This window comes from Atractosteus spatula, chromosome 12 (assembly GCF_055471065.1).
Source record: "Atractosteus spatula isolate fAtrSpa1 chromosome 12, fAtrSpa1.hap1, whole genome shotgun sequence".
Classification (NCBI taxonomy): domain Eukaryota; kingdom Metazoa; phylum Chordata; class Actinopteri; order Semionotiformes; family Lepisosteidae; genus Atractosteus; species Atractosteus spatula.
The window spans coordinates 41,162,556-41,182,930 of record NC_142717.1 but is presented as its reverse complement, the minus strand read 5'-3'; the positions used below and the strand labels follow the sequence as shown (position 1 = coordinate 41,182,930).

Here is a 20,375-nt window from a genome sequence, read left to right as displayed (position 1 = left end):
TTTTGTTGCTGGTTTCTTCCATTTTTAGAAAATATTAAACGCCCACACCACAGAAAACCAAATGAAAGTAATTTTCCATTATACAGAATGATGAAAAGGAGATACAGTTGGTGAGGTATTTATAGAAGCGATTTCACACTGTACTAAATTTATCGAGTATACACTTTATAACAAAATGTTTCACACATGTTCCAGGGTTACATTATTTGATTAACTGAGTTTGCAGAAAATCTCATAAGCTGTGTGTGACTGTAGGACAGAAGAGCATACTACATGTGCCTGAAGCCATTCACTGCTTGCTGGTAGATATAATTGTTCTCTATAGAATATATATAGCATTTTATTTAAAAAGAAATCCAATGAGTATAAACTATCTCAGGAGACAATGTATTTGCAGAAGAGCTGAAAACTGAATTCAGCTCTGAACTCCCTGTCTGACACAAACCCATGTGTTTCTTTGTTAACCAGGGAAGTAGGCAGCTCTCTAATTTAAACTTGCACAACCATTATTACCTTGCATTTGTCACAGTTTCTTCACTTTTGGTTTATCTGTTTAATGTGGCAACATCCCACAGTGATACTTTCCTAATTATCCTCTCAATGAGGAAGTACCTCAGCAGGATATTGGAAAAAGTTATAACCCACTACGGGATGTATATAAATCGTGTTACCTGCTGTGCATTGTTTTATTAAAATACTCTCCTCACTTACCAAGCTCTTGATATACTGCACATAAAAGCCTAATTGCCTATAAATGGTAAAAAAAGAGCATATATAAAAAACTCTTACAGAAAATATATTACAAAAAAGAAATGAGACAAAGGCACAAGAAAATTAAGTTTTCATTTTGAACGAAAGAGGGAGTTAACTTATGAGCACATGGTAAGGTTTGAAAAAATAATGCTAATAAAAGTAATGCAGAGATGAGATAAATGATACCTGTACATTGCATCTCATCTCCCAATCTCCTGGATTTTTGTCATGTTTAATACATTAGAGTGCATTTCTAAGTGCACACAAATTAAAATTTAGCAGCAACAGGAACTTGCCTAGATAGTCAGACATTGCTAACTTATAAGGGTATTTTTTATGGTTAAGGGGTTATCACTGTACAGCAAACAGTAGATTATCTACAGAGAGCAAAACTTATAAAAACAGATTTGTCTTTCAAGAAAAAAAAATATTTTTCAGATCAGCAAAAATAACTTACAGTGTGCCAAATCACAAGCAATAATAGAATTCTCCTAACATACATTTCCTTAATGCTGCATATGGATGTGCTGTATTTTCCAATTGGTAAAAGGGTACTGGTGTTGGGATCTAAGTTTCTCTTTATCTGGGCATTAAACCAAAAGAGGCAAAGAAGACTGTCAGGCAGCATTCTGTGAAAATGTTTGAGTGTTTTCATTTTTTTTAATCAGCATGAAAAACAGGACACACAGTACAGTAGTGCTAGAAAGTTTCTGAACACTTTAGAATTTTCTGAAATTTTCTGCATAAATTTGACTTAGAATGTGATCAGATCTTCATCTAAGTCATAAAAATAGATAAAGAGAACCCAATAAAGCAAATAACACACAAAAGGACATACTTTCTCACTCATTTATTGATCAGAATGATCCAACATTAAATGTCTCTGTTGGAAAACATATGTGAACCTGTGCTTTCATTAACTGGTGTGACCCCCTTGAGCAGCAATGACTTCAACCAAACGTTTATGGTAACCGTTGATCACTCCCGCATATCGGCTTCGAGGAATTTTGGCCCATTCCTCCTTACAGAACTGCTTCAGCTCAGTGATGTTGGGGGGCTTTATTGCATGAACTTCCCGCTTCCCGCAGGTCCTGCCACAACATTTCTATTGGATTAAGATCTGGACTTTGACTCGGCCATTCCAAAACGTAAAATTTATTCTGCTTCAACCATTCTTTGGTAGACTGACTTGTGTGTTTAGGGTCACTGTCTTGCTGCAATTTGTTGTTGACCTTCAGCTCACGGACAGATACCCTGACATTCTCCTGTAGAATTTGCTGGTACAATCCAGAATTCATAGTTCCGTCAATGATGGCAAGCCTTCCTGGTCCCGCGGCAGCAAAACAGGCCCAAATCATGATACTACCACCACTGTGTTTCACGGCTGGGATGAGGTTCTTATGTTGGAATGCAGTGTTTGGTTTTCGCCAATCATAACATTTCTCATTTAACCCAAAAAGTTCTATTTTCGATTAATCTGTCCACAGAACATTCTTTCAGTAGTCTTCTGGCTCATCCAGGTGGTCTTTAGCAAACTTTAAAAGGGCAGCAATGTTTTTCTTGGAGAGTAGTTGCTTCCTCCTTGCTATCTTCCCATGCGCACTATTCTTGTTCAGTGTTTGCCTGATGGTGGACTCATGAACACTGACATTAGCCAGTGTGAGAGAGGCCTGCAGATCCTTATACGTTACCCTGGGGTTCTTTGTGATGTCCCGGAATATTATACGCCTTGCTCTTGGAGTGATCTTTGTGGACGACCACTCCTGGGGAGAGTAACAATGGTGTTAACTTTTCTCCATTTGTACACTGTCTGCCTGACAGTGGATTGGTGAAGCTCAATCTTTAGAAATCATTTTGTAACCTTTTCCAGCCTTATGAGCATTGACAACTCTTTTTCTGAGGTCCTCAGAAATCTCCTTTGATCAAGGAACGGCATGTGTTTACAAGCCTGTGTGGTGAAGACCACACTTTGGCAGTGAAGACTCAGGTTTATGTTTTTTTAAATAGGGCAGGGCCACCCAAACTCACACCTGATTGTCATCCCATTGATTGACACTCCTGACTCTAATTATCCCCTTAACTGAACTGATAATACTAGAGGTTCACATACTTTTTCCAACAAAGACATTTAACGTTGGATCTGATCACATTTTAAGTCAAATTTATGCAGAAATTCAGAAAATTCTAAAGGGTTCACAAACCTTCTAGCACCACTGTACAATTACTCACTGCGTTCAAATACATGCATTTAAACTTTCATGTAAAATAACACATGATAACACCACACTGCAGTGGATTCACAAGCTAAGAGCAAGAATAAAATCTAGAAGCACATTCAAAGCAAATGATCATCTTGTTAATGTAATTCAATCCATTATTCTGGCATCAGAATTTATTCTCGTTTTATTTATACAGGACTTCTTGCACTACACTGATGACTAGAATTCAGTCTAGAAATCAGACTTACATAGTCTGTCTTTTATTCCTTTCATCTTTTTGTCACAGCCTTGAGAAGAGATTTACATCATTACTTACTATGAGGAAATTAGCTACTGTATGTTAAGAATTTAGAAAAACAGTTTATAAAACAAATCTGCAGATTACTGCTCTTATTTTAAGATATAAAACTCAGTTCTCCATGGAGAATACTTAATACTAATTATAATCTTGTGTGAAATTTCTGAGCCCTTTTAACTACATGGAAAAATGCCAGAAGACTATATTCTTTCTCCAGTCTTTGGTTTTCTCATTGAGCAACTCAAATCTATTAATAAAACAACAACTTCACAAGGTCAACACAAGCATTTTTCTCTTTTCTTCCCAAATCTTCAAACAACAAATTGAAACAACCGAGCATTAAGAAATGTGGATGTCTTAATTTATGCTACTACTTTTATATTTTTGAAGCACATTTAAGACTGGGATATTACAAGCTGCGGCATACAATTAGCTGACTGTCACGGAGGGTGGGAGGACACAGACACCCCTGTGGCCACCTGGGCACATGCAGGCACACAGCATTGACAATGAGGGACCGAAACTGCAGTGCTAGGCTGTGGTCTCCATGATGTGTTAAAAGATGAGGTTTAGAAGAGTCTCCCTACACTTCCTTATTCTCCCCAACTCCCTGTGTGCAGTTTCAGGGTTCATACTGTAGCTGCATCACATAAAAAAACACAAATACTTATTCAAAATCAGGTGGTAAATTAATATATATATATATATTTCTTATATTATGCACAGTCCATTTAGAAGTTTCTGCTAAGGAATAAAGACATCCTCAGTAACTACTGCAGTGACAGAAGACTTCCTCATGTAAGTTGTACTGTAATTCACCTCATAATTGAACGCAATATTTCAGGTGTCTTTGGGGAATCTTCTTCATTATTTTGTTTCTGTTTCAAGTCAGAACAGTGACTCTTGGTTTTCATCAGCAAATATTCTGAAATGGCCTGCCAAGAGGGAGAGACTTCCTCCCAGAGAGATTTCTCAAATTATGCAAATATTTGCTGAGCATCTTGCTATTTCAAATCTAATCCTGCAATTTGTTAATGGCAGCTATGAAACAGAAATTTGTTTTGCAATGCATATGTTCAGCATCAGGGTGAACTCCTAAACTGTTTGCTACAGGTGCAGGAGCAAAAATCAGATGTCCCAAAGACAAAAGTTAGTGTTTTTGGCACTTTATACAGCTATGGTCAAGTTCCCACAGCCACTGCACGCATCCCATTGAGATGTGGAGATTCTTTGTTAATTATAACCAACCACAGAACTATCCTGTTATAGCAGAATTGTTCTCCTTAAGTGCAAGCTGAAACCTTTTGTGCACAACTGCCAAATAAAGCATTCTATTAATGGAACTACTTAATGTTATCGGGAAGGTGATTGGTGGGGTTGTAATCAGGAATTGAATGAAAGTGCTATTACTGCACACTAACAGTAACTGTTAAATACAATTAAAATTTAACAATATAAAATAAACAATCCAAAATACAAAAATCTGCTTTCTGTATTACAATGGTCTTAATACTGTATATACAGCTCACCTGTATCCAAAAAAAAGCAATAGAAATGCGATGCAATATGGAATTCAATGCTTGTGTGAATGCAGTCTTCTATACACATTTCAGAAGGATAATCCTAAACTGTAACAAACACCTGCTGAATTTTGCTTCACTGTTGTCCTATGTCTGCATATTTAATGGAATAGAATCATCAAAATATTAGTTATCAGAAAATATGACCCAGAGATCCATTAGGGGCAAGAGAAATTAAAGAGTGCATTTTTTTAAGGGTGCTTGACTTGATTAAAGAACCTATACCCCTAGCCCCTTGTACCATTATTAACACACATCCTCTTCCCCTTTGATACCATATTGAAGAAATGACCACATCAAAACTGCTTCGAAGGAGTAGGAGTCCCTACTTCAGCTTTCACATCTAATTCAATATGCACTGAGATTTCAAATACATCTATCACTAAAAACTGCAACACAAATTTATCATCAGGAAAACGATCTTTTTTGGTAGCAAACGTACTAAAACTTTCTTGAACAGTCATCAGCAGGGTTAATTAGCAGAGCGCCTACAGGATAGCAGAATATACGGCCACTACTGGAAGCAATGTAGATCTACAGCTCAGCGTTTGGTTTTGCAACAGGTTTATGGGAGTCTGTTCCATTCCTCTCGTCAAGCCTGTTCACTGGTCGGCGAGCTCCAGATGCCACATGTCATCCCCGATCATGCCACAGATTTCTAATGAGGCTCAAGCCTGGAAAGCAGGGCATCTAATACATATGCATTTTGCAAGAAAGCTGTTGTTATATAAGCAGCATGAAGCCTTGTGCTGTCCTGCTGGAATGCCAACATTTTTTTTCCTTGATTTACACCAGGCATGACATTCCATAGATCACATCACTTCATTGCCCAATCAACTCCCTCACTGTGGTGATTCAGTGCCTATCCAAGAGCCAAAGTCACTCAAGTGCGTCACTGTCAATCACAAATGGTCAGTTAATCAGAATGCCACCAAAAACATTCAAAATCTAACAACTGTAGATTGTTTTCTTAAAAAATACATGCAGAAATAGAGTAATACAAGTAGGTAGCTGCGTCAGCATACGTAGGCTGCAAAGGAAAAAGTAAAGGTTTATTTCATGCTGAAAAGAGAAGAAAAGAAACACGTTTTGGCTGTGGAGGCTTCTTTACTTGTTCCTAAATAGAAACTAAAAAGTTTCTTCTGAAGATCATTATATATTCAGATATTTCTGTTTTACACTTACTGAGTTATTAATCAACTTGCTTACCTCTACAACCTCTGTACCAGAAAAAGGAAAAAGCATACTCACTGCCCAACTGCTTGCCACTTGATGATACAGAAGGTGGACATATTTAGCTGGAGTGTGTGAAGTTTTTTTTATCTAAATATGTCACAAAGTGCCAGTGATGTTAATGATCAATTAGGGACTGTAACTGGGGGGTAGCAGGAAGCTTTAAGGGGATGACCTATTGCCTAACTATAGAGAGCACGATGGTGAAGGATTTTTTTAATCTTTATTTTGCACTGTGGAAGCTGGTAAGCAGATTAAGCTGCATGGCTAAGTTTAGAAAGACACCTGGAAGAGGTCCAGTTAGAGCTCAACAAAGTGCCAGGCTTCTGTTTTCTGTTTGGTTGGGTTTTTTTTTTTGCCAGCACAATAAATAAAAGAACTCTTTTGCACCTTATTGCTCCCTTTGTGTTTCTGTTTCCAAAGAATCCTACTTTAAACAGCTGAAACCCCACATTATGTAGTATTGCATGTGGTGGAGAATGTGAGCTGCAGCCTTCATGTTCAGACAAAGCTGTCGTTATGTAAAAGACTTTGTCTTTCCCAAATTAAATAGGTAAAAACCTATCGAAATACTAGGACTAGGATGAAATACTAGGAAATTTAAGTTGAGGGATGTTATGTTAAAATTTTACAATGCAAGAGTAAGATCTCATTTAGAACATTGTGTAGAATTGTGATCAATAAAAGGACACTATTGCTTTCAAATCAGTCCAGAGTCTGATCTGAGTAAAATATACCCAGAAGTATTCTGTATCAAGAAGACAGTATTCATTTTTGACATTCTTCTCAGTAATGTTAGTGTCTGCACAATTTCTGGATGTTTCCAATCACACTTGTCAAGAACTGTAACATACAGTAGCTTGTGTGAGCTTCTTACAAAAGATTTAGGTACTTGAAGGTGGTTTTCATAGCACAAAACTATAGCTCACTCTTTCTCACCATAAAATGAATATAAAACACCATTTAATATACAAATAAAACACCATACTACACATTAAAAAAGCATTTCTTTCCTTAACAAAGAGCATTACAATTTTGAAGCACCTGTCAAGCGAAAAGCTATTTCCTGGATTCTGTAAAGAAGACCAGTGAATGTTTTACATTTTAGTTTTAACACAAGCCAAGACCTTTCCTCTGATACCACCCAGGTTTGCATTTGCAAAATTAGACTATTTAAAGTTATGATGTCCCTGAGAAGAGCTGCTTATGAATAATGTGTCCAAGCTTGTCTCTACTGACCCCACGCTGTCCTGTTCATTTTTCTGTTTTATCAGCAGCTGGCTGAGGGATGATTGCACAGTATTTATTTCTAAAGGAATTAAAAAGGAGACACAAGTTAGACAGATAATTCTAAAGGACAAGTAGAAAAGAACTGTGCTAAAACAGGGAGAAGAGAGGTGACTAAAATGAACGTTTTGGTTAATTGAATTAAAAAGTCAGGGAATTTAATTTCAAGAAATGTCAGGTAGCAGGATTCTAACTAACACTTGAAAGGTAATTTTCAATAAATGTAAGCACTGAGCGGATGCATGCTCCTGAATTTGGCATTGTATTGAGCTTTCTCTGTAGAGAAGTGAACATCCCTGCATTTGAAATACTGTGCGTGCTAGACAAGATGTGATACATTTATGGTAGAGCTCATTTTGAGTGACAGCTCATTTTTTAAAAAAGCTTTTCATATGTAATTTTTCTGACACTATGTTATGTATTTTTTTTAATATAGGAATTCAGTGCCCTTAGGCAAAATACAGGCACTATAGACTCCCTTCACCACCAAGTATATTAGTTTAATCAACCAATACAGTAGAAATTGTGAGGACACTTTCTGTTCCCAAAGAAATGTTTTTCCTACCAATAAAATAGTCCTAAAGAGATGCACTTGAAAGACAAAAAAAAAACGTGCCTTTAGGAACTCATTTTTGCAGAGTCCAGTCTATTCATTTGCATTGAAGAAAGGTTTAAGAGTAATTTTTTACAGGAAATCCAGCAGACACCGCACATACTAAAATTTTGCAAATGCAATTTTTTGCAGTTTTGCAATGCAAAAAATAGTAATTTTGCTTTTATTTTGCTTATGAGAAAATAACAAAACATTTGAATGTTTGTGCTTCCAAGATATTGTTTGCGTGCATTATCCCCTACCCTAAAAAACAATTTGGAAGGTTCTTAATTTTATCCTTACAATTACTCCATAATATTTTCATATACATTATTATTATATTTCACCTTAACTGTTCATTTGATGACACGTGACCTCCAAAGCTCAACCACTACAAACCCCCGTGTCCCCTGGTGTGGTTTTGTGGGCTTGGCCATCTTTAATGCCAGACTATGTTGGTGTATAGTAGTTAAGTTTTGTTGACTGTGGGAAAGCTGTAATGAGCTTCATTTTCCCTTTGGCCAAAACGTGGGCAAAACGCCCAACTAGTTAATTTACCATGGAGTGGGCAGTTTGGGAAAACAAGGAACAAGGTGTCGGGGACTTTCACACAGCCCTGCCTTCAGGCAGTACATCAAATCACAGGGCTCTGAATAAACACCTCAGCACCATTTATCTTCTCTCAAATGCTTTAGATAGCCCTTTAAAAGATATACTGTATATGAATTTGGAATTGTATAATGTACGTTATAAATCAAATTAACTACACCATAATCAATTATATACCTTAATGTACTCAATTTTACGTACTTGAGAAAGGGAGAATGTTCTGTTATGAATGCAGAGGAGTAGAAGACGTCAGTACTGAACTAACATGCAGTGGGATTCTAATTTGCATCCCTGCAGTTCTGTTAATCATTGGCAGACTGATTCGATTAGTTGCACCTTTTAAAAGGTTCCGTAATGCTTAATTTAAAACATACAAGTGATAGCCAGGTTCTTGCAGTGAGTCAGACCTAGAAATTGGAATTTATGCTCTTTATCTGCACTGCGTCTGCAAAAAAAAAATTCTCAGCTACGCGGTGGATTGAAAATTTGAATATGGACATATCAATAGAAGCACAGGCCAAAAAACAAATTAGCAGCAAATGTCCCTGTGTCCCCAGTGGTCAGAGACTCTGCAGCCCAGAGGGTTGTGATAGAATGTCCAAATGTAACTTCGGCACAGAATGTCTGATTGCTGAATCTTCCTCCCTCAACGTACCTAGCTAGCCACACTGTTTCTACGGTAACTAATCCTTCTTGAACTTGCTGATGATGATGGCGCATAACCGAGGATCAGCCACCAGCCTGTGGCACTGACCAGGCCAGCTGAACCCACCAGAGCGGGCACACAGCGCAAGGCGATCTGGATCTGAACGCATCTCTGTCTGATTAACTTGCTGAGCATTTTCAGTCCCTGAACAGGCAGGGTTCAAAACAAATTAGAAACACAGTAAGGCAGATGGCACATCCCACAGCATAAACAGCAGATTCGGGGAGGCATGTGGGAAACATGGCCAACTTACACAGACAGAGAACACACATGACAACAACACATTTGAATAGCTACGTGTAAAACAGCTTCACATTTCCTGCTACTTACATCTCTTTTTAAAATATCTTACAACTGTTTATAAGAGCTCCAGTTAATCCCATAGTCCTTTGCAACAGGACTATTTAAATAACTGGTAGTAGTTCAGGTGGGTAGCTGCGTCAGCATGCGTAGGCTGCAAAGGAACAAGTAATAGGTTTATTCCATGCTGAAAAAAAGAAGAAAGAGAACACAACGTTTCGGCCGTGGAGCCTTCTAGAAGGCTCCACGGCCGAAACGTTGTGTTCTCTTTCTTCTTTTTTTCAGCATGGAATAAACCTATTACTTGTTCCTATTTAAATAACGTCCAGAGGTTGGGTAAAACTCCTCAACACAATTCTGATGCAGTGCATCAGAATCCCTGACAGCAATGACACTTTAGCCCACCAGGAGCACATGTAGCTCCCTCAGCGCTACAGGACATTAACATTATAAGAAATTACAACATTATAACAAAGGAGTGATAACAAGTGAGCTTTCTAATGGTCACATTGTGACTTTGTTTTTGGTTTTAAAACGTGCTTTAAAATTCAATATACTTGCTATCATACTTTATGTTGGTCGTCTTCTAATACCATTCTTCTGAATGATTTGTAGTTCTCTGCACATTGGAAGGTCAAGGTCTGGACTGAAGGTGCACCTCTGCTGACTAGACAAGCTATTTCCAGATAAATGGCAGACAGGAGAGCAGACATAAAAAATGTAAAAACAATATGCAGACTTCACATTATGCTTACCAATACAGTTAATGCCTTTAATTTGGTGGCTAAATGTCTTTTTAATAATTTATTTTGGACGTAATAGGTGCCTACAAATGATATCTTCCAAGGCAAGCAGCACCTAGTCTTTACATAAATCAGAGCTTAAAGTTCAACATTCTAATTAATGGGCCATTCTCTTGGGTGTCAGGAAAAAAAACCCATAAAAATTTATAAGGTGATGCCATGCTGAGCTTGGCAAACGCCTGTAATCAATGAAAAACATTTTAATTTTGAATTGCCAGCCAGCGTTTTTGATTATGTCAGCTGCATTTCTGTTTGATTTCCTAAAGTTCCTGTGCCTTTCTCCTCACTCTCCCGTAATTGTTTCCAGAAAGCTTGACCTATACTTGAATTCAGCTCCAGTCTGCAGTATGGTCACCACACTTGAGCACACGCATCTGTAGTGTTCTGAAAGCAGTTCATTTTCCAATGTATTAAAACTACTATTTTTAGATCTACCCAAAAGGTTACCTGATTACACATGCAGACACAATCTAAAATTGTATTTTCTATGGAATACATTTCTGACTTGTGGCATATACTGTAAACAGTATATTAAAGAAAAGGCAAAACACTTTCACTCGGCTTGCCAGTGGATTAAAGTAGAGGTGCACAAACTTTCTTTGTTAGCCACATAGTTCCAATCATAACCAGTTCCTCACACCTGAAGAAGGCTCCACAGCCAAAATGTGGTTTCTTTTACTTCTCTTTTCAGCATGGAATAAACCTTTACTTGTTCCTTTAGTTCCAATCATGCCCCTCTTAACTGTCATCTTGAGGTTATAATCTATTATGGAAAGTTATAGATAGGACTGAAAGCAAGCAGAAAAGTTAAGAGTAGTAAAATGAAACCAATCCATTCTAACATCCTTGTGCATACTGTACAGCACAGAAGATTAGTAGCAGGCTTTCAAGTACCAGCTTGGGTTTTTTAGGGTCGCAGAAACAAAGCCCAGCATTTCCAACCATAAATCTGTTTACAATATAATATATATACCCCGATAGAAAATATGATATATGTGACTTGTATTAATTGCTGAGATGCACAAAATGAAAAGATATGAGTGCAACGTAACATGTATATTTACAATTTTGACAGTGTTAAATATTAAACCTGAAAATCTTCAAACATAGTGCAGTTCTTAACGTTTAAAGTACATCCCCACACTTTTTCTCTTTTCTCTCATCCCCTCTCACTTTTTTGTAAGCCTTCACTTGCAAATGTGCCAATCACTGGTTATCAAAGCAAAGCTGGTCACATCTGGAATCCCACAAGGCTCTGTTCTTGGCCCAATTCATTTGAGTGTTTGTGTCTGAACCATAGGTTCAGATTCTTCATAGATATGGCAACAACTTTCACGTCTATGCTGATGACACCCAAATTGTATTTTTGTATAAAATGCAGCAGTAATCAAGTACTATCTTCCTTGTCATAGCGTGTAGATGATGTTACATAATGAAACTAACAATACATCTAAACTCTGATAATGTTGATGATATGCTAACTCTCTCAACTATGGAATTGTGTCAGTCTTAGTATCCAAGTACTCAGGTGAGGAATCTTGGGCTGATTTTCAACCAGAATTTAGCATCTGAAGCTCATGTTTGCAGCGTTGTAAAAGCATCTCTATTCATCTTTGTAATGTTGTGCAGAACCACACAAATCTCTCCCAGGCTTATACAGAAAAGCTAAGGCGTGATTATTGCAAGGTTGAGCTTGCTCATTTGTGCAAATGTTGCAGCAGGTTCAGAACTCAGCTGTTCAAATTTTAATCAAAACTAAAATGCAAGAGCATATATCATATATACTATACATATTATATATGAGGACGTTTAACTTCCTTGTAGTGGATCCCTGTATACTGTATATCAGAATATGTATTTACAGTTTTTCCAAGGCAGTTTTGGTCTGCTGATTGGGGATTTTCTGAAGTTCTGTATCAATGTTTATCAATATATAAAAAATGAAACATATAAATATGTTCTGTATGGTTTAGCCCTTCTTAGCAGTTAGAAAAATGACATCTTGGGTGTAACTTTTGTTATGTACTTGGGGATGCACAAAATTGAATTGTATGATAAAATCTTAAACTGCCCCCCTGGGAATGAATAAAGTATTTTACATTAAATTGCACTGAACTGAGTTTAAAATAAAACTGAAAAATGAAAATTTAATATAATAAAATGAAGAACACACAACTGTAGTAACCAAAGTGGTTCCTCTTGTTTGTAACCTTTCTTGTGTTCTAGAAATTTTTAATGATGTTGCTGCAGTATTTCAATAGTTATATTATCGTTTCCGATGCAAGGCTGGGTTTCTGACAACCCACTGACTCTATAGGTACCAGAGCTAGTGGTAAACTGAGCCATTTAAATTAGGTCCTGTGGTGTTCATATATATATAAGCGTGTGGGTTGGAAATGGAGAGCTCCTAATGCAATCAGCCAGTTTACAAGACTTTTTGTAAAGCTCTGCTTATTCCATTGATATTTTATCTTAATCACAACTGACTGCTTGACTTTCTTATGCCATAAACCATTAAGATGTGAATGAAAAGCACTAATTACAGAGCACATTAGCTGGAAAAATCAGCAGCTTCAAAAGGGCTATATCATATAAAGTGACAGAGTTTAAACATTAACAAAACAAGAGCAGATTCATATTTCAGTGCCTAGGAACATAACACGACAGCCTTTTAGGAAATACCACAATTACATTATAACGAGAACATTTTTGATTGCTGTTCATTACAGTAAGGTGACCTAAAAAGTAATGACAAATCCTGCAAAAATAAATTCTGATTCTGCCTTGTAAGTCCTGCACATAGGAGAGAAAGGAAAAAGAGAAACAATTTAAGCATTGTACATAAGGTTTAAAAGAAATATATGTTCCTGGGAAAGAAGGATTTCCTTTATACACAAAACCTAATGTAATAATGTAATGCATTTCGCAAGTCAGGTGGTTCCTTGTCTTTATTTTCAGCAGTAAGCCTTCCATTAGGGGGCACTGTCATATTCTGAAAGAAATCCCTACACAGACATCCTATCCTTTTGTCCTTTACCAATAATTTTCAAAAGAGTCGGTACCGAGGATTTCATTTAGCAATCTGAAGAAAAACAGCTATGTAATCGGTGCTTATGAATTTCATTCGGTGTCACTGTTGAAGCAGTAAAGAAAGAAGAATGCACTAGAAATAAATGGGCACTTTCTGATCACCAGACACATTCACACAGTGATTCCAGTTATTGCTTTCATACAATTTTAGTGCAGAGCCTACTCTGTAATAGCTTTTGGACACCTGTATACTGTTGTGTGAGATGTAGTGCATTATTGGTTGTGGCACCCCTCAAATGCCAATTTACCTGTCTGCAGATTGCTCCCTGCCACTGAGAAATCTTTTTAAAACTCATCTCAAGTTTCTCTACATGAATCAGTCACACTGGATTCACAAAGATCTTTTTCTTTGTGAAACAAAATGATCAGTCTTCTAATTAATTATGCATTGATTTGCCCATTTGTCCTGGATTCTTGAAATACACACAGGGTCTGATGCAGGTGACTTGATATTTCAATCAGGCAAGCTGAGGTCTTGAGGGGTGGCTGTAAAATCCCCCATTTTAACAAGACTTGTTATACCGTTTTTAATCATACAGAAATGTGGAGATTTCTGGACGGTCAAATTATTTAATTCAGATCTTAAGTAATGATTTCATTTGCACATCAATGTAGTTTAAATTTAGATCAGTAAATCTTTCACAACATTAACAAAATATTGGCAATTATGATCTGGGATACAGTGAAGATGACAGGTCTCTCTTGAAAAGCTATCATTACGCTGGTGTTAGAGAAGACATTCAAGGCAAGGTAACTGCACAACGAAAGCCAGTTTTCTGTCTACTGCTATTGTGAATAAAGACATGGTTGGATTTTTTCCTGCTAGGCAGTGTAGAGTAACTATGGAGACTAGCACAGAACACTTTCAGATAATGCTAATACGTGTCGGTCTTCATTAGAGCACTTTAGGTTTTAGTGAAGGGTTAACACTTCTTAAAAAGTGCACCCTAAAAAACAGTACCCATTTTCTTGAATTAACAAAGAAGTCTGAGGTGTATTTTTTGCATCACAGCATATATTTTAAGTACACATGTGAGGAAACACAGTCAAACAGAAATAAAGTTCAATCACATGCATGGGAGATTGACTGAATGAAGTCATCTCTCAACACAATAAATACAATATATAGTTTCAAAGCAAGGAACTGTAATAGTTGAGACGTTGCTAAAATCACTCTATATCTATTTCCATTGTGTCGCAAAATTATCTCATTGTGTAGCCTAATGTTTGAACTTGGCTTACTATTAATAGAATATTAGTATTCTACTCAGCACAAGGATTCTCAAAGGCTAAGAAAGACAAGGAAATAATTAACTGCAAGTTTGTATGCTCACAGGAAAAAAGGAATTTCCATTCATTACTTTATCCTCTTATCTTATGTCTTTTTTACAACACTGAAGTGTGTTTGCTCCTTAACCACTGGTACATGTTATAGCTCACAGGGAGCTTCTTCAAGAAAATGAATGGTCTTGCATCCAAGTACCTTCCCTTCACAGCCTTTATAATTTAGATTTTATCAAGGCCTCACTACTGCTTATTCTACTCTATATCATTTTCCAGCCTCTTGTGCCCATGCTCTTTAAAACTTTAGTTTGCTTTTGATATACTGCTATGCCAAACATGAAACAGGTTTTCCATAAATGACCTTACCATTCTTGTGGATAGATAATTCATATTCCTGTCCAATTCTGAGTCCCAAAAAGAAAAAAAAAACTCTTTTGCATAAAATCTATTAATCTCTACAATTTGATATTAGGAGAAACCATTTTAAAAACCTATTAACTTCACACTGACTTCTACACAAAATTAATATGAGCTTAAATTAATGTCATTATAATTCTATCCACTTTTGTGTCATGTAATATTAATTCTAATTGCAGAATATCTTTAATGTAGCAGTTTCAAATCGTGGGATGTATGTACAATTGAAGAAAACATTGTATAATTATATAAACCTCAATTGCTGATTTAAAAAAATACTTTAAATACTGATAAAGGAAGCAGAAGAAAAAAGCAACATCAGAGTCCAATAAAAATTCAATAAATACAACTTAATGCATTCACTTACATATAAAAATATGGATACTTTTTAGAAAAGTTAAACACTGCTAAAAGGTTTAGTGAATAAGCACACTTTTGTTATTTGTGAGAAGGATGTTTTAAAAATATGAGACAGAATACTTTTATCTGGCATGTATGTAGTCACTCTTTTAGGGCTGACTCCAGAGTGTTTGATAAACCTTTTATTTTGCTACTATTTTACCAACTATGCCAAATTTGAGATCATTAACAGAAATTAGGTAGAGCAATGGTACAAATAGAGATCCATGTGGAACCCCACTAATTACATCATCCCAACTGGGGCTTTCACCCTTTATCTGTAGTTTCATTTGTCTATTAACAAGTTCTCAATCGAAATACATACAGTACACTGCCTTCAATACCTGCTACATGCAATCTAAGAATTAAACTTTTCTCTGGAACTTATAAAAGCCTTCTGAAACTATACCATATCACATGCTCGATTAGACCATAACAATCTTGGTTTATATCTACTGCTGCAGTTTTCTCAGCTTTCTCAGAGAACTCTAAAAGGCTAGTTAAGCAAGACCTACTTTTTCTAAATCTATGCTATCTTCCTGAATCCTCCTGCCCTAGGGATGGGTTTTATTTTAAAATTTAGCTTTAATTATTGTTCAACACCCTTACATGTAATAGAATAATCTGTAATTTTTTTGTCACTTCCAAATTCTACTGTTCTTTCACTCTTGTGAACTCTAAAAAAATATTTTAGCTACAAAACTCTTTTCTCTCTGAATGTTTCTAATATCCTATTCTACCTGGGCTTGCAATTTTTGTTTTGCCTGAATGTAACTCATTCATTACTTCTTATATTTTCATTAACTAGATTTTTGAATTATTTCATTAAAGTGTTTTATTTCTGCTTATGTTTTCTTAAGTGCTTTTCTAAACCATTTGGTTCACTGCTTTCTAATATGTTACTGACATACAGTAGATCTTCGACGGTAATTAAATTTGGTTGTTTTATTACTGAAGAAAAACAAAATGAATGTTTCAGAAATTAACATTAACAAACAAACTCAGTATTTCTGAGTATTAAACTTCAATTTATCTGCCTAAAGACACAGTGGTTAGCATTGCTGTCTTGCAGCGCTGGGGCCCTGGGTTCAATTCTGGCAGATTCTCTGTCTGCTTACTGTAGATTTTTTCCAGTATGCTCTCCCAGTGTTTGTGTGGGTTTCCATTTGGTGCTTCCGTTTTCCTCCCACAGCCCAAACATGTACTGCTAGATTAATTGCCTTCTGGGAAAACTGGAAGCCAAAAGCTGTATGAGTGTGTGTTTTTTTGTGTGTGTTTTGTGTTTCCCATCCAGGGTGGACCCCGTCTTGCATCTGTTGTTTGCCAAGATAGGCTTTGACTCCCCTGCGACCCTGTATCGGATAAAGCAGCAGATAGATATCTGCCTAACATCAATTCAGTTGAGTAATTGCTCCAATCCCCACCCAATCATGTTGCCAGAGCTGATACTATGACTTATTTTAAGAAATAATAACCTGAATGGGTTTGTCAGATTATTCTACTACTAAAACTAAATGAACTACATTACTTTGTTATGTAATCAAACATAAATTTACAAATTGGAATGTCCGTTTTCTATTCTGGTAGGATTGTCGATTATACGCTTTTGATGAGAAGATCATGTTTCACCAAGATACAGTACCACCAAACTGACACTTAACCACATAGTAAAACAAACATGCCAAGCCAAATCACAAACTGTCCCCTGCTGTGCTGGATTCAGTTAAGAGAAGACCTCTCATGGTAACTCCTGGCTTTTATATCTTTTATAGCCTGGCTTTTTTTCTTGTATGCCCTGCGGAACATTAACAATCACCTAAGTCTCCTTGTCCTTGAAGAAGAAATCAAGACTTCAGTTCTGTATTTCAGCTTGCATACCTACACTTGAATGCCCTCCCTTGTGATTACATGAGCATATTGCTCAGCCATTTGGGGATGTTTCATCCCCTTGCCCAGAGACAGACTGTATTACTTCATAAACCTTTGATATCAGATTTATCACCAGACCAAAGTGCACTTTGCACAATGAAAGGCTCATCATGACACACATCTACAAAGGCGAAACGTTTCCTTCTTTTGTAAAATTCCTGCTTGATGTCCTGCCGCCCAGTTTCAGAGCCTGGGGGCATAAATACATTGTACTGTGATCCTTTAAGATTTGAAAAATACTTTTTGAAGACATTATTGGTATGTGTCTTGAGCTTTCTCCTACCTTACAATGCTGTAGTGAGTTTAAAATATGTTTGACAGCAAAGCCCCCATTGTATAAGGCGATGAGCAGTGGAGCTGACATTCCATGGGAATTGCCAACATTCCTCCTAGCCTGTGCTCCATATTGCACTTTAGAATTATGTTCACCTTAAAACCATTGAACATTTCTTTTTTTAAATATCATCTTGCAGGACCGGGTGCTGTTTCATAACTACTTGCTTGCTATATTTGTCTTAATGCTTAATTCTTTTTTCCAGTTAAGACATTGGATTGCTTGTATGGATATCTTCTAAATTTTCTCCGTAGTCAGGAATCTTGAATGAGGAGTTAGACTGTCTCTTTGAACGGAGAAGATCATGTGCTTAAAACTTTGAATTTTGCTACAGTTGCATCCACTGAGCATTGTTTTATCATTATTGGAACTGCAGAAAACAAAAGAAGCTGCATGAGTTTTTTTTAAATAACGTTAAGGAAATAGTACACTGTTTATTTTTCTGCTCGACTGATTCCACTTACTTTCAAGAATGCGGACAGATTTTAATTCTAGTGCAGAACATTTTTGACTGAATTAAATTCATTATAAAATGGCAAAGTGTTAACTCTAAAGTAAGAAAGCATAAACCACCTACTGTTTTGTATTTAATGCAGGATTTGTAAATTAACAAGCTTAACTCCCAGAGTGCAGACACTTGGTTTAAAAAACTTTTAATTTCAAATTGAACCAGCTTCCAGCCTGATGGAACAGTAGCATATTGTCACAGATGTTGGAAGGGACAAACCTTGGAGAGGCAGGAGAGCGGAAAAAGACCCCTATGCGTAGCGGCGGAACGGGGGATAAGCCCGGGCTCAGCAGTTCAGGAGTCAAATAGAAACCAATGCCCTCAGGCAGCGGATGTGGGGCGACCTGGTGCTAGGCGTGTCTCAGGACATCCGAACCTCAATGCTGAGCGAAGCAGAATAAGTGACCCGGAAATATACAGCCCCAGAGAGAGAGACACTGGAAGGACAGCAAAGCACAGGAAACAAGGGACAGGACAGAGTACAGTAGGAGCAAACTTTGGCTGCAGAGGGTGTGATACATATGTTAAAATCACTCATAAGCAGATGCATTTTTATCATCTATCTTCAATTAACTCAGTAATATAATGTGATGGATCAAACCTGTTTTTTTTTTCCCTTTAGTAAGGTTGATTTGTCCATGGAATGATCTATTTGCAATTTTCATGGCAAAATGTTACCAGCTGTCCAGATAGATGCTTTGCAAAACACAGACTGACTGAAATTGTGTCCCACAATGAGCAGACTATTATTAGTGGTGAACTACAAAAGAAGCTCTGACATGCATATGTAAAAGAAATCTATCTTTGCTTCTTTAATGAGCTAATTAGAAATTTTTCTAACATTTTTGTTCTCAAAATCCTTGTCCCCCATGCCTTTAAAAAACAGGCTTTACATATATATTTTTAGCAGTTGAAATTTAGCCTATATGTTTGACCTATTTCAGAAATGAAAACGAAGTGCTTTAGCCAGCTATTGTACTGTACATTCCACAGACGTAGAAAAGCAGGTATGAATCACAGCGGACAGGTGCAAGAGGCTAATGAGGAATTCTTAAACGAGGAACACAGAAGTGGTCAAAAGTTTCCATATCAGGTTCTATATATTATAATACAGTCCTTTTGGAATAGACACTCTACACTGTCAAGATTGACTGTGAAAATTCTGTGATTTGTCAAAAGAGACAGAAATGGAGTGTGCGTATTTGTTATATAATGGCAGGGACGTTACTGATATTTGTACAGATGGCTTCAGAGAAAAGTGGTATTGAAAAACACCAAATACATTTGTATTAAAACAAAGTAACAGTTAGTTGGGGTGGGGGGTGGATTTGGTATCATGGTGATAAAGACTCATTTCATCAGGCTCAGCTACTAAATTTCTACATAAACGTGTAGCTTTGCATCCACTCGCAAACAGCTGTGATATGTGCTTGACAGATATAATGTAGTAATATTTTGCATTAAAAAATAAAAGTATTTCAGTTTCTAAAATGCTAAGATAACTCACAAGATGAAAATCCATATATAAAGGATAACAGCTTATTCTGAAGTGGGAACACAGTCTAAAATCTCTGGCTGAGATCACTTTGTCATACTAGGGAAACAGATACTGTACACTACATGTAGTTCCCACTGACCAACCCCTAGAGCTAACATGAACTAGGAAACTTTTAATTTAAGAAACGATTCCATCAAACAGATGCTGTTCTGTTTTCAAAACCCAAAGCCTTACTGATGAGTTTGCAAGCAATCAGTCCTGTGGCTCAGATCAACAAAAGTCCCACTGACTGATTCTAGGCAGGGACTTCATTGCTGTTCACTTCTCATCCACTAGCAGTAGCACGGCATTCTAGGAAAGACACATCCCTACAGTGAAGGAGAACAAAAATGCTGATTTCTTCAGTCTTTACACTGCATTCTAGAAGAAATACAACTTTTCAGATCTTAAGATGAACTCAAGCTGTAACTGTCACTACACTAACCAAAATAATTCCAGAACCAGTAATTAAAAACATGTCTAGCAAAAGAAGACTT

At 36.8% G+C, this 20,375-nt stretch overlaps 1 protein-coding gene across 3 annotated transcripts in view; it reads right to left on the bottom strand.

Annotated features, from left to right (window-relative positions):
* Window positions 1-20,375, bottom strand: part of LOC148823100 (uncharacterized) — a 183,937-nt gene that overhangs the window by 16,653 nt on the left and 146,909 nt on the right. Inside the window, exon 11 of one of the 3 annotated variants that reach the window (XM_088929759.1) lies at window positions 7,373-7,392. The exons of the other annotated variants lie outside the window; for them this stretch is intronic. Coding sequence (XP_088785885.1) covers window positions 7,387-7,392 — 6 coding nt within the window. The 3' untranslated portion in view covers window positions 7,373-7,386. Of the gene's footprint in view, window positions 1-7,372; window positions 7,393-20,375 lie in introns of those variants that run through there. 3 annotated transcript variants of the gene reach the window in all.